We start from the raw sequence: 22,144 nt of genomic DNA, 5'->3' as shown, positions 1-22,144 counted from the left end.
TACCTCAGGAGACATACAGTTTTGATCCGGCGATTCCCTTGCAGGTGACACTGAAGGTTGCTTCTTACAGATGTTTAGTTTGCCATCTGCCCACACCTTACTACCTGCCAGGTCATTCCCCAAAATCATGTGGACTCCCTCTACTGGCAACTGGGATCTAACCCCAACATCTAAATCACCCTCTACCAGACCACATTTTAGGGTAACTTCATGTAAAGGACAAGAGAATGGAACTAAACCCATACCACATACCATTACACAACTGCTAGTATCAGACTCTTTAGAGAACGGCAAAACAGATTCCAGAATAAAATAATCTAAAACTCCAGTGTCTCTTAAGATCATCTACCAGGGACACTACACCATCTGAAATAAATGCTGAAAAATCAGTGGGAAGACTGAGAATCAAACTCAACGAGTGGCTGAAAAAGCTCACCCTGGTGGTCAGAGGCTGCAACAGGACTTGCCATCACAGCAGGTTTAACTTGACCTGACTTTTTTTTATTTAAGCAGAGGACAATCTTTATTCCAATGTCCTTCAACTAAACAGTAGCGACAGGTATTAGCATTAACCGGTGCTTTAAGTCCTCCAGACCCAAACTTCTGCTGAGGTCTTTGGAAAGAAGCCCCAGAAAAAGTTTAGGAGTAAAGTTATTTTTATGGTACATGTCACGGTTTGACTCAAAATGGCTTTTATGTGTTAGCCTGTACTCATCTGCAAGGATTGCTACATCACTTGGAGACTTAACTTTACATTCATTCATGTATGTAGCAACCTGGTCAGGCACAGAATTTTTGAACTGTTCTAACACAATCAAATTAGACAGACCCTCAAAAGTACTAACTTCAGAAGCTGTACACCAACGATTAAATGCAGAAGTCAAATCACGAACAAACTCAGAATAGGTTTGTGAATCTAACTTTTTCCTGTAATGAAAACATTGACGATATGCCTCTGGCACAAGCTTGTAGACCTTCAGAACTGCTGATTTAACTTTAGCAAAAACTTCACTGTCAGCTACACTCAGTGCTGTAAAAGCCCCACGTGCTTTACCTGTAAGTACACATTGCAACAACATAGTCATTAACAAATCTGACCAAGCTCTAGCTTCCGCAATACGCTCAAATAAAGCAAAGTATGTGTCTGGATCTGACTCATCAAATTTAGGCAACAAACAAAGATTCTGTGAAACATCAAACTGTGGTAGTCCTTCTGGTCTATTAGCATTTCTAAATCGCTCTCTCTCTAACTGCATTTGCAACAGCTCCCTTTGCTGCTCAAAAGTTGAAGGGCTAGACTGAACCTGCACCCTCACTACTAGCAGACTGACCCCAAAAAACAACCATTTCTCTAAGACCCTGATTTAATCTAGTTAACAGTCTCTTTAATGTTATCAACAATCTCAATCTGATAATGTTCAGCAATTTCAATTAACTACTCCTTAGTACACAACTCTAAGGCTACCTCTGGAGGAGCTTGAACAAAACTACTCAAAATGGAAGACATTTTCCTCAACCAATACAACTATTACAAATGCTAAAAAAACACAACTCACTTGCTGTCAGTCTGGGTTCAAGGACAGGAGCCACACTCCACCATCCTCCAAAAACAACTGGCCCTGGTCTTCGTGCAGTCACGTGGTGGGGTTTTATGCACACAAAACCAGTGGAGTGGAAAAGACAACCAGAAATTGGCAGCTCCCCCCATAACCACAGAGGTGCTCCCGAGCCAATGTAAGGGAAAGGGATGCTCTACCCACGTTCACTGCCACCTAAAACACGAGCCTCCTATTGACATGAGAGGACTCCCACCTGAACAAAACCCAGAAAAACCCAGAGTGAATTGTTAACCAGATTTAGCTACCAAGCTAACTGAACCAAAAGAACACATGGCTCTGAATGCTCTCTCCAATATTGGCCCAACCAAAACATCCCCTCAAACAAAAAATTTGGCAATCTGAACTAAACTAACCCAAGTTGACTACAAAACGATAATCAAATAAGCCAAATTACAAATAAACAAACATATCAATAATAAGACAAAGACAATCTAGACAAAACCTTAACTATAACAAAATGTTAAAGTAAACTAAAATAAAGACCAAAGTACAATTAACTTTAACTTACAGACCAGCCCCCACTTGTCACAGGCCGGCTCATAGCCTGTGGCAAAAATGAGGGGACGCGAACAACAGGTTTAAGCCAATTAAAATGTTCTTTATTGTAAACAAAACTATTAACTTTAAACTAAGAAAAAGAAACGAGGTGTGGAAGTATCATAATGTAAAGTGCATGGATGTGTGAATCTGTGTGTGTGAATGACTGAGTGAAAACTATTCAAAACATACAAAACAGGTTCATACCTGGAGGAGCAGAAAGAGAGTAGTGATTAGTGACACAGTTTAAATACTTAGAGCCCAGGTGACTCCAATCACTAACGACCCTCCTCTGCCTGTAGGAGGAACCGCCCCTGCACTGCAGAGGAGGAGCAGTGACAGGATACAGAAGGTGTAAACGGTACAGTGAAATGGTTACTTGCATAGTGGATTATTTTGTTTAGCCATGTAGCTAGCTAGTTAGCCAAGCAATGAACGATGATCCCAACTCATGTTACACCCTGCATGACTCTACAGATATTTAAACGTTAACCAACTAGGTTCAATATTAGCTCGCTAGCTAACATTAGGCTACAACTAGCAATGCAAATGGCTAGGAGAAACGAATAATATTACTACACTAATCATACAAGTAATGTTAGCTAGCGAGCTAACCAGCCTACATTAGCTAGCTAGTTCACAGTACGCTTTAACTTGCAATGAAAATGACTTCATGGCAAAATTTGAAATGTAAAATATCTGAAAATGTAGTTAGCCAGACTCTTACATGGAACACTTCTCCCTTTCTGTCATGGATGCCATGTCCCCCTTAGTTTTAAGATGTAATCCGGAGACAGGTGGTGACAGGTGATTTATATAACAGCCTTCTGTGTTCTCTTCTCGACTCCCCCTGCATTTGCAATCAAATGCCTGAGGTTGGTCTGCCATGTAGCACTCCTTAGCTATCATACTCTGCTTCCACCGGGCATTCCACTGATTTCAAAACCCGGTCCTCCAGAAAGTGGAGCTCTATCTGTTAAAAAAAATGCTTGTTAGAAAGGATTACCTACAAATACTGAGCAGCTCATTATAGACAGTAGAAGAGTGCTACATGGCAGACCAATTCGAACTCATCTCTTGACATAACCATTCTCAGCCAATCATGGCCAGCGAGAAGGTTCCTGCTTTTTTTCCGTGGCTGAACCAACTAGGTTCGTAATTTAATGATTTTATTTGTATTTACAGATGTAATACAAGTCTGTTGTTAAGGCACATGAAAGTTCACATGTTCCAGAAGGCATTTCTGCCAAAAATGCATTTTGATTAAAAAAAAACATTTATTTTACATTCAAATGCCTCTCCTGTGAAGTTGTGACCTGTGACATACGCCTAGTTTCCTGAAACAAGTCACATTTATTTCACCTTTATTTATATGAATTATTTATATGAACTTTAGTCATCTTAAATATGTCCATTAAAGGTGAGCACAGTCACGTATATTTGCCTCTGGCCCATGAATGTTTATCTTGTAACATCATAGTCTTTTGTCTTGAAAAATATTTCAACAATGAAAAACTAGGCTATAATGAGATAATCAAACATGCATACGTGTGCAGACCAGGTGGGCACTGAAGTGGAGGAAATTCCTCTCGAGAAGTATGAGAGTCTTTAAATCCTTCGAGGAGCAGTGACCAAAAATCTTGCGGCCATTTTTGGGATGTGGCAATCCGCTCAAAACAGAATAAAATATTCATTGATGTTTTCGTTGAAATGCGGTACAAGCTGGCTGTTCTGACCAAGATCAAACTCTGTTGGCCTGACTGGATTCGGAGTGCTTCCAGATCTATCTCTCTTTGTCGCGCTCCCAGCTCCATCTATTTTAACTGAATGGCATGCGTACGTTCTTGTTGTAGTCTGGCTGCATATTCTCGTTCTTTGGCTGCATGTTCATCTGATCTTTCCCTGTTCTCCCACTCTAATTTCTATTGTTCCAACTTTGCCTTTAGTTCTAACTCTTGGTTCAACCCGCGGCAGCTTAATCAAAGTCTGTCAAGTAGAAGAACCTAAAGGACAAAACTGTAAATAAAGAGTGAAAACAGGAGGTGAAAGTAAACTAGTAAAATTATTTTACTAGCGAATGTGAAAACCAAGATGGAAGGGTGCTAAAATGCCTCTAACTCAGGGGTGGGCAGTTCCTCGAGGGCCTGATTGGTGTCACAGGTTGCCCCAGCCCAAGCTAACTCACCTGACTCCAATACTAATTGGAGCACTTGGTCATTTTGAGGAAACAGGGAAAAAATGCTTACATGGAGCGTTTTTGATTTTCTTGTGACAGCTAATGACATTAAAGACGAAAGTGCCACCATTCCTTAGTGATGGGAGCTAAAACGTTTAACCTGCTAAGTAGCCTGGTCTAGCCTGAGAAAGCAGGTGACCAGTCATTTGTGGACATTGTGAAAACCTTGGAAGGACATTTTTGCCCCAAGCCACTTCTAATCCTAGAGAGATTCAGGTTTCACAAACGGAACCAAGAGGAGGGTGAATCCATTGTCCAATATGTTGCAGTACTAAAGAGTGAGCGTGAGAGGTTCTATTTCTGGTACCACACTCCTAGGGTCCTCACCTTCTCCCTGTAGGCTGTCTCGTCATTGTTGGTAATCAGGCCTACTAATATACAGTATATATTTATAAAAAAATATTTATGGAGGATTGGAAATCATGTAGACAATTACATTGATGGAAGCTACAATCTATCTGCAATATTAAAGCTGATCTACCCCAAAAGCCAGGTGTGTCTGGGGTTAAATGACAGCCATCTATTGTATATTATTAACATGTGTACATGTCTAGACAATAGTGACCCATCCACACTTATCCATAGTTAGAGGTCTCTGGAGAGACTTGAAAATAGCTGTGCAGTGACGCTCCCCATCCAACCTGACAGAGCTTGAGAGGATCTGCAGAAAAGAATGGGAGAAACTCCCCAGGTATAGGTGTGCCAAGCTTGTAGCGTCATACCCAGATGACTTGAGACTGTAGTGACTGCCAAATGTGCTTCAACAAAGTACTGAGTAAAGGGTCTGAATACTTATGTATATGTGATATTTCAGTTTTTCATTTGTTATAAATTTGCCCCACTCAAAAATGTATTTTTAATGTTTTTGCTTTTTCATTTAGAATAAGGCTGTAACGTAACAAAATGTGTAAAAAGTCAATGGGTCTGAATACTTTCCGAATGCACTGTACAGGCTTATATATAGATGTCCTAGCGTACCTATTTCAGGTAATACATTCAATGCAGTATTAGCCATATATTTAGCTAATGAATGATGGGTTATGAGTAATAAGCTTCTAACTTATAGCCTCTATCTCTTGCGCAATAAGCACCTGTGCTCCGCTGGCCTCTCTCTGTAAAATAGGCACCGTAGCTCTTTATGGCTGCTATGTTTCTCTTATGGCTGCTATGTTTCTCTTATGGCTGCTATGTTTCTCTTATGGCTGCTATGTTTCTCTTATGGCTGCTATGTTTCTCTTATGGCTGCTATGTTTCTCTTATGGCTGCTATGTTTCTCTTATGGCTGCTATGTTTCTATGTTTTTTATGGCTGCTATGTTTCTCTTATGGCTGCTATGTTTCTTTTATGGCTGCTATGTTTCTCTTATGGCTGCTATGTTTCTTTTATGGCTGCTATGTTTCTCTTATGGCTGCTATGTTTCTTTTATGGCTGCTATGTTTCTCTTATGGCTGCTATGTTTCTCTTATGGCTGCTATGTTTCTTTTATGGCTGCTATGTTTCTTTTATGGCTGCTATGTTTCTCTTATGGCTGCTATGTTTCTCTTATGGCTGCTATGTTTCTTTTATGGCTGCTATGTTTCTCTTATGCTGCTGCTATGTTTCTCTTATGGCTGCTATGTTTCTTTTATGGCTGCTATGTTTCTTTTCTTTTATGGCTGCTATGTTTCTCTTATGGCTGCTATGTTTCTCTTATGGCTGCTATGTTTCTCTTATGGCTGCTATGTTTCTCTTATGGCTGCTATGTTTCTCTTATGGCTGCTATGTTTCTCTTATGGCTGCTATGTTTCTTTTATGGCTGCTATGTTTCTTTTATGGCTGCTATGTTTCTTTTATGGCTGCTATGTTTCTTTTATGGCTGCTATGTTTCTCTTATGGCTGCTATGTTTCTTTTATGGCTGCTATGTTACTGGCAGACTGTTACTGTAAGCATAGAGGGCACGTGATTTGTTCTCTAGGCCTGCCGGGAAGGCAGAGTTTGTTCCTTCAGACACATGAAATGGTTCAAAATGGCAACCGTTCGCCTACCTGGCGCGCAGGGCGGCTGAAACGGGTGCATGTACCGCCAACAGCCGAGACGGAAAAAAGGCTTTATTCTGTTTTTTTTACAGAAATGTTTGCAGATATACTAGGAATACCTTGTCGATCGGTCGCGATTGACCGGTTGGCGACTAATAGAGTGAAGTTCAATCTCGTGCTTGTCTCTGTGGGCTGATATTTCTGCACAGCAGTCCTGGGGAGCTGTGTGGCAGTATCTTGCTACTGCATGCATGAGCAATCGCTATGTCGCTCTGGATAGAAGCGTCTGTTAAATTACTAAAATGTAAAAACCTCTGAATCGACTCGAAGAGTAAGGCTTACGTGTTCGCAAAACAGAAGTGCAACTTTTGCAAGCATGCAGTGGAGTCCTTAGGCCCATGTGATTGATGCTGATGTTCTCAACACAGCTCCATCGAAAGTGACAGTCATTGCAGAGGGACCTGCTCCCGAGAATGTAAGCCATCTGCGGTCTTTCCTGGGCCTCCTGAACTACTACGGAAGTTCATCAAAAAGCTGGCGAAGCAGCTGAAGCCTTTGCATGAGTTAATGAGAGAGAACAAACTCTGGCCGTGGACAAAGGAGTGTGACGCTACTTTCAAGAAAGCAAAGGCAGTGTTGATTGATAAGGTGTTGATTCACTTCAACCCATCCAATTCAACTGGCCTGTGACACTTCCCCATATGAAGTTGGGGCCGTCGTGTCACTCCACACCTGCAGGAGAAGATAAGCCCATTGCCTGCATGTCAAGGACTGAAATACCCGCATTGAGAAAGAAACGTTGGGTATTATCTTCAGGATCAAAATGAGCGTAATATACAGGAATCATATTTATTATTTCTTTGCAATTACATTCAGGACCAAGGACAACACAGCTCAACAGAATTCCACATTCTGTGAAAAAACTGTAAATCTGTCCCCATGAAGCTATGTCCAACCAACAGCTCACTAAGATCACACAGTCATCTCACTGCTGACCACTGATTGGCTTTTCAAAGCGTCATGATACTGCTATGTTCATAAAAAAGTGGGAAGGTGGTAATTACCAGTTGTGAAGTCGTAAATATCAGTTGAATGCATTCACGTGCTTTCAAGTTGTTGAGAATCTCAGATTGGCAAATGGCCAACATGCTGCGTCAATCATAAACTGTAAGTACAGCTATCATGTTTGTACAAAAATGATAGTGTTCAAAAACTTAGTGTAAATAATGTTTTGTTGTTGCATTTAACTGCTGATAATGCCGTTAAAAAGGTAATTTCCTTAGTAGGTGACGTCAGAGGTCAGCATCTGGGAGATGTTGAATCTCAGGGATGATAGACAAGTTTCCCACAGGTAATTACCAGTTGGATGGGTGTTCAAGTGGATTTTACGAATCGTATGTGGTAAGTCCCACTTTCCCACTTGTTTATGATCGCGGCACAACTCCTATAGTCCTGCTGTATTGTCTCTGGTACAGTAGGCCTAACTATCTCAGTGTATCAGAAGTCTTTTATCACATTCCGTATTTTCCAGTGCTGCCCACTGCACTCCTGAATGATGAGCTGGTAGAAAGTGTCCTCCCCTGGGGCAATCTCCAGACATCTCTTTGTCTGTCTGTTCTGGATGGCTTTTCCCTGTAAAACACAGCAAACATTCTACTGTACAACATCACACTAAAGTCAAAGACATCTCCCATGTTTCCAACAGTTTATATGCATCAATTTCCCTATTTCATGTTGGAGTGCTTACCTGTTGAAATTCCCAGAGCATGTGGAATCCCTTCTGCTTGGCCTCCTTGCAATCATACAGTCCTGGGGTTTGAGTGCCAATGTCCATCAGACAGCGATTACTGTTGTACTTGTGAGACTTGATGCCTCCAATGTAGATCTCCCCGCTGGCTCGATAATAACAGTTCTGGACAGAGAGGATAGATATTTAGGCTTTTCTGTATCTGTGGTATTGACAGTACTTTGCATTGTGGTATGGGTTGAATCCCGGCTCTGCTATGGGATGGACCATATTATACAATTGGCTACATTCTAAAATACTAAGCAATAATTCTACAAACCTGTGGACCAAAATAATGACATCCATATAAAATAGGTGTGTTCCCGGAACTGGGCCTTGATCTATACAGAGATCCATCTTCAGGTCATTGACCAGCTGTTGATTTTATGGACACAGATTAAACAATTATAAAAGTGCAAATTCCTATCCTGATAATGAGTTGGAATTATGACCCTGCATCCAATTGAAAAAAATAATTATATGCACCAAACACACTTGGTGAGGAAATAATTCCAAAACAACAGTAACATTTTAGCATCACTCACAGCTCCATAACCAAGCAAGTCACCCAGGGGGTCTAACATTGGATACACATTGTCCAGATACCACTGGAAGGGTTTGCATTTCAGACTCTTTCTCAACTTCTTCCTCTCTGAAACATCCCCAATGTCTATGCCATGATCCTGTGGTGAGAAAGAGGAAGATTCCTAATTCAGAATCACAGGCTGTGTGAGCAATCCTTGATGATGGCTTACCACCATCATTTGACATAGATCCTATGATCTTTATTATGGCATTGAGTAATAGAGTATTTTCATAATATTGACTGTCTAGTCTACTTATTTTCAAGCACAAAGCATGCATAACAGCGATGATTGTTATTCCATAGGAGCAGCTGAAAAAACCCTATTTTTTTGAATGGTTTGTTGTGTACAGTACCTTCAGTGGGAGGTTCCAGGCGATGTTGACATTATGTTTGTATTCATCCATCCAGACCTCAGCCACTCTCAGAGCATTCCTCTTCATTGTAATGCTCAGGTCTGGGAGATAGGGTTTATGGGCCCTTTCGATGTGGGCTATTTTAGAACAAGGTATGACCTCGACACTTCCACCACACAGCCACACCTAGACACACCAAACACCAAGAGACAAGTACGAGTTTATAGATATGGACTGAAGTGTCTGGATGTTGGACGTAGATTTGTTTGTTCAAACTGAACGACTCAAGAACAGAAAGCAATTCTGCAAACACAAGTCTGCTTTGATTTCCAACATTAATTTATAAACTGTAGCAGAGGGGCTTACCCGGATGCCCAGTTCAACATTTTCACCTCCATAGATCTTCATACCACCATCCAGAGCACCAATTTCCCCAAAGAACAGGCGATCAACCACTAGTATGCCCATAATGGAGGGGCTCCTGACAAACATACACAACAAATCATGGTCATTTCTAAAATGGGAGATGTGACATTCCTTTTAATGAATAGATAACGCAAAATAACAATACAGGTGTAAATATTAGGTAAGATTTTTCTCCCAAAGCTGTGGTTTCCTTTTCGCCTTTTCAAACAGACTTGTGAAACAGGACATTCCTTCGTTGATGAAATCACAAACAACTCACTTTCCTGGCTGTGTCTCATCTTTTAAGGCATACCACTCAGGTCTGAAGGACTCGTACATACACCACAGGGCCCAGTCAAAGGCGTTTGTACTCGGCCAATAACGCGTGACTGTCAAGTCATCGAAATGGACTTTGTCAAACACCGGTGTCAACACCAACGTGCGGTCCTCCTTTATCCGAGCTAACAGAGGCTCCGCCCTGTTCACAGAAACACAGAGTGAAACCATTGTGTTAAAGGAGACTCTAAAAACTATCACTGAGTGTCTTTATAATATAAACCATTCAGACTACCATTCCACGTGAACTTCTATGTGGGCATCCAAGATGGCCACCACGTCTCCTTCAGCTTCCCTCCACCCTGAGAGGCGGGCCTGTGTGAGACCGAGCTGCTCCAGGTGTCTCACTCTCTTCAACAGGCCCGGACGCTCTTCATCGATCAAGCTGATGTAGGCATCCAACTTCTCCTTTAGGTCCTCTGTGAAAGCAGACACTTGCAAATCATTGGTACACAACAAAAGTTGAAAGCCACACGAGTTCAAATATACTTTCAAATGTTTGTAGAGAGCATAGACAAAGAGCAGAGAGCATAGCCAAATTAGGCGAACCATTGGAGCTGTGGTCATCCACCAGTATGATGTCTTTAAGCAGGCGTTGGGGGGTCTTGTCTATGATGCTGCGGACAGCTCTCTTGATGATTGACAGGGCCTCGTCCAAGTAGATCAACACCACGCTGATGGTGGGCAGGTCATGGGGGTACTGGTGATTAGCACACCTGACAGACACAACAAAAACATTTGGTCCACCTCATATCATTCAGTCACTTCACCAAAGCTGCTGTTTCACTCTTAAAGTTAATCCATTTCAGTGTCGTTCGTCAAATTGCATTAAAAGGACTGGAGATGGAATTGACCTCGGATGAGCACTATGGAACAGACTGGTTAGAATTGAGAAGTCTTGAGTTATCCATCATTTTCTGTGTAGAGGTGGCATAGAGATGAGGAAAAGGATTTACTTAGGATCGCGAGTATCAGGGATTTCCCTGTTCAGGGGTAGTCTGTCACTCAGGAAGGCGTTGTATCCATACATCTGAAACAGCCCCTCTGCCTCTTTCTGCTCCTCCTCTGAGAGCTCATCACCCCAGGTTGTAAACAGAGCTGAGTTGGGGTACAACTTCTTCACCACCTTCCTCTCCTTCTTGACCTCGGTAGCCTTCACAGCCTGCCCCTCTTTCAGACTGATCCCGTTGTTGACTGACTTCACTGTGGACACAAGACAGCTGCTCATCAAACTGTCATTAATTGGTTGTTGCTGTGTATTTCAAATTGTTTAAGGCTGCCAGAATCAATTAACGTCACTCCTTTTGATACACACAGACTATGACCTCATTTACATAACTACTGTTTGCATTTGATTTTTTAAAAGTTGATTAATAAGGTTTGTTCTGCCTTGGAGGATTACCTTGAAGTAGCTGTTTGCACACAGAAGTTGTTAGATCTAAATGTAACACATTTTGTACATCAAACAACAGTATGCAGGATTAAAGAACATTCTAAAATGATTTTTGGCCATATTTGATTGGTTTTTATCTAATCCTTTATTTGATTATTTAAAGCCTTTATTTAATTGAGACCAAATGTGACCGACAGCCTCAATTCAGTTTTATGTTGTAAAATGTTTTAGTGTGTTTTTTACATGAGAAAAAAGTAGAGACTCAGAGCTAGAAAATTGTATTTCATACACTGCAGTTGAGGAACAGTGCGAAAGTAATTCTGCATTGAAAGTTGATCAACTTTCAAGAAAATGGCCCTTGTACATCTACTAGACAACTCTTCTTTGCCAACACCTATTCAGGAATGTTCACACCCTCTTAAGCCTTAGCCTCACCCGTCTCTTTAAGGATTCTAATGTGAAGACATGCTAAACGGAGTAAGTAGTTTAGTAAACAACCAAAGATTTCAATACTAAAAGTAGTAGCCTACAATAGTGAAAAACTCAATAAAAATACACTTCATCTAGTCCTTGGCCTATATCCTAATCTAATTTTGGTGCAGGTCATGTTGTTCATGGTGCAGGTCAAGTCTCTGGTAACACAAAAAAAGTGTCCAGATAAAAATATGTTATACATTTTGGTAATTTTTAGATGACTCTTACACACTAAAATAATGGTTCTAGTGAAGGAAATGCTATTGCCACCTCCCAGCAACATCTAGCTAAGTGGATGGGTCACTATTGTCTAGACATGTACAGTACACATGTTCATGAAATACAATAGATGGCCGTAATCACCTGGATATCTTGATGGGTCATGCAATCATATGGCGAAGTGGAGTCTTTTGTTTAGACATGTAAAAATGTTTAGACATCTTGTTAAATCCTAGATGGCGTAGCAGTCGAACGTGTGTTTGTCTTGTCCCATGTATAAAGTCTTTCTAGTTTTCTCTTTCGTACATATTTAATCTCACATTCCATCTAAGAACTAAATATACTTTCCTGCAACCCGCCTCCCCCAATGTGGTACTGATCTGCTATTTTTATACTTTTTAACTGGAACCTCCATCAGCAGCTAGCCACCTAACTAGCCACGAGCTAGTAGTCATTGTTAGCCATTGGTAGCGGTCTTCACCTTTAGCTCGGACACCAGCCAGCTTTTGCTTGTTCAATACCTGCAAGTCTGCACAGCGCGATATCAACCCAGAGCATATCGAACCATATCGGATTGCTTTTCTCTACCACGTCACTGGATTCCTGCCGCAAGCTCTGGACCATTACACTGGATCATCGTAGCTAGCTAGCTACAACCGAGTGGCTACTGCTGGCTAACACCTCTGTCTTAAATCAAGAACCAGATAGCCTTGAGCTAGCCTCGAGGCCCATCTCCCGGCTAGCCGACGAATGTATACCAGCTAACTCTTGGGCTACAATACCTATTTTGCCAATTGGCCTGGACCCTTTATAGTCGACACCGAGCCCGACCGATCCATCACAACTGTAGTTGTGAAACATGCGGTGATATTGCAGAGAGCCACATCAATTTACAGAAATACTCATAATTAACATTGATAAAGATACGACTATTATACATGGAACTTTAGATGCACTTCTCCTTAAACCTCTTTGCGACGAGCAATCCCGGATCCGGGATCGTAATCATAGCCTCAAATGAATTAGCATAACGCAGCGGACATAAATACCCCTAGTAACTTTTCCTATTCATGAAAATCGCAAATGAAATGAATTAAATATATTCAAACACAAGCTTAGCCTTTTGTTAACAACACTGTCATCTCAGATTTTCAAAATATGCGTTACAGCCAATGCTAGACAAGCATTTGTGTAAGTTTATCATGGCATGCTAGGCTCTGCTGGCAGCAGGCAACATTTTCACGAAAATAAGAAAAGCAACCAAATTAAATAATTTACCTTTGAAGAACTTCTGATGCTTTCACTCAGGAGACTCCCAGTTAGATAGCAAATGTTCCTTTTTTCCAAAAATATTATTTTTGTAGGCGAAATAGCTCCCGTTTGTTCATCATGCTTGGCTAAGAAATCGACCGGAAAATGCTACCTCTACAACGCCAAACTTTTTTCAAAATTTGCTCCATAATATCGACAGAAACACGGCAAACGTTGTTTAGGATCCATCCTCAAGGTGTTTTTAACATATATATTCGATAATATATCCGTCAAGGCAATTGGTTTCTCATAAGAAGCGATTGGAAAAATGGCTACCTCAGTATTTTACGCAAGATTTTCTTCGGGAGACACCATGTGACCAACCACTTGCTATATTTAATTTAATTTAACCTTTATTTTACTAGGCAAGTCAGTTAAGAACAAATTCTTATTTTTAATGACGGCCTAGGAACGGTGGGTTAACTGCCTGTTCAGGGGCAGAACGACAGATTTGTACCTTGTCAGCTCGGGGATTCGAACTTGCAACCTTTCGGTTACTAGTCCAACGCTCTAACCACTAGGCTACCCTGCCGCCCCTTACGGCGGTTTCAAAAAAATGCGGCACTTCCTGGTTGGATTTTTATCTGGGTTTCGCCTGTAACATCAGTTCTGTTGCACTCACAGACAATATCTTTGCAGTTTTGGAAACGTGAGAGTGTTTTCTATCCAAAGTTCAAAAACCCTAAACCTACATGTCAAACTAAGTATGGAATCAATCTTTAGGATGTTTTTAACATAAAACTTAATTAATGTTCCAACCGGACAAATCCTTTGTCTGTACAAATGAAGTGGAACGTAGCTCGTTTCACATGAGCGCGCCAGACCGAGGCTGTGGCACTCTGCCAGACCACTCACTCAAAGAGCCCTTATGAGCCCCTCCTTTAGATTAGAATCCTCAAAACAGGTTCTAAATACTGTTGACATCTAGTTAAAGCCTTGGGAAGTGAAACCTAACTTATTTCACCCAGTATCTTCAATGGGGGCTGAGTTGAAAAACAACAAACCTCATATTTCCCACTTCCTGGTTGGATTTTCTCTCGGGTTTTTGCCTGCCATATGAGTTTGGTTATACTCACAGACATCATTCAAACAGTTTTAGAAACTTCAGAGTGTTTTCTATCCAAATGTACTAATTATATGCATATTCTAGCTTTTACGGCTGCGTAGCAGGCAGCTTAATTTGGGCAGCAAAAAGTGGCGCTACAAAGTATTAACTTAAGGGGGCTGAATAATTTTGCACGCCCAATTTTTGAGTTTTTGTTTTGTTAAAAAAGTTTGAAATATCCAATAAATGTTGTTCCACTTCATGATTGTGTCCCACTTGTTGTTGATTCTTCACAAAAAAATACAGTTTTATATCTTTATGTTTGAAGCCTGAAATGTGGCAAAAGGTCGCAAAGTTCAAGGTGGCCGAATACTTTCGCAAGGCACTGTAGCCCATCACTTTTTCCAAGTGATCTGTCGATAGCACCTGCTAAATCCAGGGCGTCAATGTTGTTGAGAAAAGCAGCAAAACTTTTGTAGTTCTCTATGGCTAACGTTGCATCTTTCAAAAACAGCACGGTAGAAAGGACTATCAACACATACTGAGAGTTTATGTTATAGACAGAAGCATGCTACATGGCAGACCAATACAAATTCACCTCCCGGAATGTCCAGCCCATTCATTATCTCAGCCAATAATGGCTAGCAGGAAAGTTTCTGTCTTTTTCCATGGTTAAACCAACTAGTCTCGTAATTGAAATGTCTTACGGATGGAATACAAGTCTGTTATTAACACACATGAAAGTTCACATTCCAGGAGGCATTTCTGTCAAAAAACACATTTTTATAAAAAAAATGTATCTTTACTTTCAAAGATACATTTTCCCTTTCACAATCATCCATGTGACCTGTGAAATAACTTTTTGGGGGATCAACTCTAGATGTCGGCTAATGCTAGACTCAAATTGGTTCTCAATTAAAGTGTTTAACACTGGCAGCCTGTAGTATGTGTGTTGATAATCTTGGTGTCATTGTTGGATAGAGACTAAGAGTGAAGTTATGTTATTCAATTCAAATTTGTTTTTTCAAATTACAGGAGACGGAAGACGTATATTATAATTTGATTTCTTGGTTTTAGAACTTTAAGTTATGCAACTTAACTTAATTAAGTAAATAAAACAAGTGTCCATTTTTTTGTATTATTTGTAAACTCAGGTTCCCTTTATCTAATATTAGGTTTTGGTTGAAGATCTGATAATATTCAGTATCAAAAAATACAAAATAGAGAATATCTGAAAGGGGGGCAATACTTTTTCACAGCACTTTTAGATTTAGGAGATTGATACCCACCCAACTTCTCGATGTGAGCCTCCATCTTCTCCAGCCTCTTGAGCATGTCCTGGCCCCTGACTGAGTCATTCTGATGGGCCCTCTGCAGTCTTTCCCCATGAGAATGAACCTCCCGCTTAATGGATGTGATGTAGAGTATTCCAGTGCCCAAGGCCAGCAAAGAAGCCAGCCATCGAACCCAGCTTATTCTCATCGTCCCTCTGCGTGTGAGCGCCACAGCCTGGGGATACAGACAGGATTTCCTTCCTCTCTCACTGAGAACCAGGCTCGCCTGAAAGGAGGGAGTGGTGATGTAATAGAAAGTTACAAGTGAAGAAAAGAGAAGAGCAGTCGCAGATAATCAATCAAAAATCTATTTGTTTTACTAAACAGAGAAAGACCTCCAGCACAGAAGCAGAGAACATGTCTAACAGGCCTTCGCTGGAAACACCTTTGTATCCTAATCAGGATGCAACATCTGTAAATACCAGCCCAAGTGGCTGGCTTGTGGGATGTCAAAAGGCAGTGACTTTGTCAGCTGCTACAGAATCACAGTGTTTCACACAATACAATAATAATCAGTATATCTTCTGTCCTTGTACCTCCAGTCTGCCGTCAACCATATCAGCAGTTACGAGTTTAATCCATAACATACAGCCTCTAGTCTAGTGACCATCAACCCAAGTGTTACAATCAGAACACTGGAATTCACATGTATGACAACAAACTCTAAATTAAATATGTGACCGACCGGCTCGATTCGGTCTTGTGTAGCAAAATGTGAAATTGTGTTTTTTACATTAGATTAAAGTAGACTTAGAGCTAGAAAATGGTATATCATACACACAAGTTGAGAAACAATGGAAAAGTAATTCTGCTTTGAAGGTTGATAAACTTGTAACCCCAGTTGAGAAAATGGTCATGGAATGTTTTGTTACACCTACTGGAGCTCTTCTGTCTGCACCCATTCAACGTCTTTCACACCCTTTTAAGCGTCAGCCCCACCCATCTCTTTAAGGATTCACATGTGAGGGCAAGCGCTAAACAGTGAATACAGTCGTGTACTAAACAACCAGAGATTTCAAGACTAAATGCTGGTTCATACTACGTCTATCAACATGTCTGTATACAGTTGTCATTCATTATTACAGGAAACTCACAACAAGATCATTATTTAAGTTAATGGCGAGCTAATTACAGAAAATAGCTTATGGTTGTGAGTGTGACAAATCAAAAGCCGGGCATTCTACTAGAGCAGTGGTTCCCAAACTTTTTATAGTTCCATACCCCTCCAAACATTCAACCTCCAACTGCGTACTGCCTCTGGCCCCATAGCCAGCGCACTCTCAAATATTGTTGTTTGCCATCATTGTAAGCCTGCCAAACACACTACATGATACATTTATTAAACATAAGAATGAGTGTAAGTTTTTGTCACAACCCGGCTCGTATGAAGTGAAAAAGAGCTCTTATAGGACCAGAGCACAAATAATAATATAATAAAAATCAATAATTTTGTGCTTTATTTAACCATCTTACATATAAAACCTTATTTGTTCATCAAAAATTGTGAATAACTCACCATAGGTTAATGGGAAGTGTGTGCTTGAAAGGATGCACATAACTCTGAAATGTTGGGTTGTATTGGAGAGAGTCTTTCTTAAATCATTTTCCACACACAGTCTGTGCCCGTATTTCATTTTTCATGATAGTGAGGGCTGAGAACCCACTCTCACATAAGGTATGTGGTTGGAAAGGGCATCAGTTTCTTAAGAGCTCGATTTGCTAAGGCAGAATACTCTGAGCGCAACCCAATCCAGAAATCTGGCAATGGCTTCTGATTAAATTACATTTTCACAGAACCACTTGTTGCAATTTCGATGAGGCTCTCTTGTTCAGATATAGGTAAAGTGGACTGGAGGCAGGGCATGAAAGGGATAACGAATCCAGTTGTTTGTGTCATCCGTTTCGGGAAAGTACCTGCGTAATTATGCACCCAACTCACTCACGGTGCTTCGCTAAATCACATTTGACATTGTCCGTAATCTTGTGTTCATTTGCACACACGAAATTATACAATTATTGAAAGACCTGTGTGTAGTCCTTGTTATAGCAAGCAGAAAAGAGCTCCAACTTCTTAATCATAGCCTCAATTTTGTCCCGCACATTGACTATAGTTGCAGAGAGTCCCTGTAATCCTAGATTCAGGTGAGAAAAAACATCACCCAGATAGGCCAGTCGGAAACTCGTCATCATGCAAGCGGTCAGACAAGTGAAAATGATGGTCAGTAAAGAAAACTTTAAGCTCGTCTCTCAATTGAAAAAAAATGTGTCAATACTTTGTCCCTTCATAACCAGCGCACTATGTATGTTGTAAAAGTGTTACATGGTCGCTTCCCATATCATTGTATAGTGCAGAAAATACATGAGAGTTCAGGGGCCTTGCTTTAACAAAGTTAACCATTTTCACTCTCGTGCCCAAAATGTTTTCAAACTGTCAGGCATTCCCTTGGCAGCAAGAGCATCTCGGTGGATGCTGATGTGTACCCAAGTGGCTTCGGGAGCAACTGCTTGCACGCGCATTACCACTCCACTGTGTCTCCCTGTCATGGCTTTTGTGCCATCAGATACCAACATGAGCAGCAGCTACGTTTGGCTACATATGGACTGTTAGTGGAATTCTTGCGAGAGAATAACGGTTCATGTGATTGGATGTTAATTATTTGACTAGGCTACCTGTATTTGACATTGTGTTGTTATTTCACTGAACACAAAATGGTTACATTTTATTTTTGGCAGTGAAACGAGGCTACTCAGGCGAGACAACAACCTCACCCAAATGTATAGCCGCATTTGAGAATATAAATGAACTGTAAAAATGTGAAGAAAACTGTAAATAAAAGTACATTTATAAACAAAAATGTGAATCACATTTTTATTTGGCGTACCCCGACGGCATTGCATGTATCCCAGTTTGGGAATACCTATGCAAGAGAATTTTAGAATTCAGGCACTGTCTTGTTGGCCTAATGTTATATCCTAACTTGACTTTGGTGCAGGTCATGTTGTTCTTCGCATTACCATATCTGATAAACACACACACTATACCAAATAAAATCAACGTTCATTTGTCACATGCACAGGATACAGAAGGTGTAAACGGTACAGTGAAATGGTTACTTGCATAGATTATTTTGTTTAGACATGTAGCTAGCTAGTTAGCTAAGCAATGAACGATGATCCCAACTCATGTTACACCCTGCAAGATTCTACAGGTATTTAAACGTTAACCAACTAGGTTCAATGTTAGCTCGCTAGCTAACATTAGGCTATAACTAGCAATGCAAATTGATAGGAGAAACAAATAATATTACTACACTAATCATACAAGTAATGTTAGCTAGCGAGCTAACCAGCCTACATTAGCTAGCTAGTTCACAGTATGCTTTAACTTGCAATGAAAATTACTTCATGGCAAAATTTGAAACGTATAATATCTGAAAATGTAGTTAGCCAGACTCTTACATGGAACACTTCTCCCTTTCTGTCAAGGATGCCATGTCCGCCCTTAGTTTTAAGATGTAATCCGGAGACAGCTGGTGACAGGTGATTTATACAACAGCCATCTGTGTTCTCTTCTCGATTCCCCCTGCATTTGCAATCAAATGCCTGTGGTTTCTCCATCTCCTTAGCTATCATACTCGGCTTCCACCGGGCATTCCACTGATTTCAACACCCGGTCCTCCAGAAAGTGGAGCTCTATCTTTAAAAAAAAATGCACGTTATAAAGGATTACCTACAAATACTGAGCAGCTCATTATAGACAGAAGAAGAGTGCTACATGGCAGACCAATTCGAACTCATCTCTTGACATAACCATTCTCAGCCAATCATGGCCAGCGAGAAGGTTCCTGCTTTTTTTTCCGTGGCTGAACCAACTAGGTTCGTAATTTCATGATTTTATTTGTATTTACAGATGTAATACAAGTCTGTTGTTAAGGCACATGAAAGTTCACATGTTCCAGAAGGCATTTCTGCCAAAAATGCATTTTGATTAAAAAAACATTTATTTTACATTCAAATGCCTCTCCTGTGAAGTTGTGACCTGTGACATACGCCTAGTTTCCTGAAACAAGTCACATTTATTTCACCTTTATTTATATGAATTATTTATATGAACTTTAGTCATCTTAAATATGTCCATTAAAGGTGAGCACAGTCACGTATATTTGCCTCTGGCCCATGAATGTTTATCTTGTAACATCATAGTCTTTTGTCTTGAAAAATATTTCAACAATGAAAAACTAGGCTATAATGAGATAATCAAACATGCATACGTGTGCAGACCAGGTGGGCACTGAAGTGGAGGAAATTCCTCTCGAGAAGTATGAGAGTCTTTAAATCCTTCGAGGAGCAGTGACCAAAAATCTTGCGGCCATTTTTGGGATGTGGCAATCCGCTCAAAACAGAATAAAATATTCATTGATGTTTTCGTTGAAATGCGGTACAAGCTGGCTGTTCTGACCAAGATCAAACTCTGTTGGCCTGACTGGATTCGGAGTGCTTCCAGATCTATCTCTCTTTGTCGCGCTCCCAGCTCCATCTATTTTAACTGAATGGCATGCGTACGTTCTTGTTGTAGTCTGGCTGCATATTCTCGTTCTTTGGCTGCATGTTCATCTGATCTTTCCCTGTTCTCCCACTCTAATTTCTATTGTTCCAACTTTGCCTTTAGTTCTAACTCTTGGTTCAACCCGCGGCAGCTTAATCAAAGTCTGTCAAGTAGAAGAACCTAAAGGACAAAACTGTAAATAAAGAGTGAAAACAGGAGGTGAAAGTAAACTAGTAAAATTATTTTACTAGCGAATGTGAAAACCAAGATGGAAGGGTGCTAAAATGCCTCTAACTCAGGGGTGGGCAGTTCCTCGAGGGCCTGATTGGTGTCACAGGTTGCCCCAGCCCAAGCTAACTCACCTGACTCCAATACTAATTGGAGCACTTGGTCATTTTGAGGAAACAGGGAAAAAATGCTTACATGGAGCGTTTTTGATTTTCTTGTGACAGCTAATGACATTAAAGACGAAAGTGCCACCATTCCTTAGTGTGATGGGAGCTAAAACGTTTAACCTGCTAAGTAGCCTGGTCCAGCCTGAGAAAGCAGGTGACCAGTCATTTGTGGACATTGTGAAAACCTTGGAAGGACATTTTTGCCCCAAGCCACTTCTAATCCTAGAGAGATTCAGGTTTCACAAACGGAACCAAGAGGAGGGTGAATCCATTGTCCAATATGTTGCAGTACTAAAGAGTGAGCGTGAGAGGTTCTATTTCTGGCACCACACTCCTAGGGTCCTCACCTTCTCCCTGTAGGCTGTCTCGTCATTGTTGGTAATCAGGCCTACTAATATACAGTATATATTTATAAAAAAATATTTATGGAGGATTGGAAATCATGTAGACAATTACATTGATGGAAGCTACAATCTATCTGCAATATTAAAGCTGATCTACCCCAAAAACAAAAAAATTATCAAAACATTATTTTTCAACTTAAAACCCCCCACCTAAAAACAGTGACTGAAGCTATCTAAATAAGTTAATGCTCTCTTTGTATCAAAAGGTGTGACTCTTTGCAAAAATGTCTAAAAATCATTTTTCACTTTGTCATTATGGTGTATTATGTGTAGATTGATTTGGAAAAAAAAGTAATTTAATACATTTTAGAATAAGGCTGTAACATAACAAAATGTGGAAAAAGTCAAGGGGTATGAATACTTTCTGAATGCACTGTATAGGTTGGAATTATGGTTCATTATTTAGCTAGCTAGTGACATGTCTAAACAAAAACTCCACCTTATAAGATAATGATTACATGAACCATCAATTTAGCCAGGTGTGTCTGGGGTTAAATGACAGCCATCTATTGTATATTATTAACATGTGTACATGTCTAGACAATAATGGCCCATCCACTTAGTTAGAGGTCTCTGGAGAGACTTGAAAATAGCTGTGCAGTGACGCTCCCCATCCAACCTGACAGAGCTTGAGAGGATCTGCAGAAAAGAATGGGAGAAACTCTCCAGGTATAGGTGTGCCAAGCTTGTAGCGTCATACCCAGATGACTTGAGACTGTAGTGACTGCCAAATGTGCTTCAACAAAGTACTGAGTAAAGGGTCTGAATACTTATGTATATGTGATATTTCAGTTTTTCATTTGTTATAAATTTGCCCCACTCAAAAATGTATTTTTAATGTTTTTGCTTTTTCATTTAGAATAAGGCTGTAACGTAACAAAATGTGTAAAAAGTCAATGGGTCTGAATACTTTCCGAATGCACTGTACAGGCTTATATATAGATGTCCTAGCGTACCTATTTCAGGTAATACATTCAATGCAGTTTAGCCATATATTTAGCTAATGAATGATGGGTTATGAGTAATAAGCTTCTAACTTATAGCCTCTGTCTCTTGCGCAATAAGCACTCACCTATGCATGAGCAATCGCTATGTCGCTCTGGATAGAAGCGTCTGTTAAATTACTAAAATGTAAAAACCTCTGAATCG

At 40.4% G+C, this 22,144-nt stretch overlaps 1 protein-coding gene across 1 annotated transcript in view; it reads right to left on the bottom strand.

Annotated features, from left to right (window-relative positions):
* The window catches only part of LOC112216989, a 98,546-nt gene that overhangs the window by 16,176 nt on the left and 60,226 nt on the right, over positions 1–22,144 (bottom strand). The window contains 3 exon segments of the mRNA XM_042300340.1: positions 10,424–10,590; positions 10,831–11,077; positions 15,606–15,876. Of these exon segments, the coding sequence (XP_042156274.1) occupies positions 10,424–10,590; positions 10,831–11,077; positions 15,606–15,876 (685 nt within the window).

This window comes from Oncorhynchus tshawytscha, linkage group LG17 (assembly GCF_018296145.1).
Source record: "Oncorhynchus tshawytscha isolate Ot180627B linkage group LG17, Otsh_v2.0, whole genome shotgun sequence".
Taxonomy (NCBI): domain Eukaryota; kingdom Metazoa; phylum Chordata; class Actinopteri; order Salmoniformes; family Salmonidae; genus Oncorhynchus; species Oncorhynchus tshawytscha.
The sequence above is the reverse complement of the archived record's forward strand: the minus strand, read 5'-3'. Positions and strand labels throughout refer to the sequence as shown.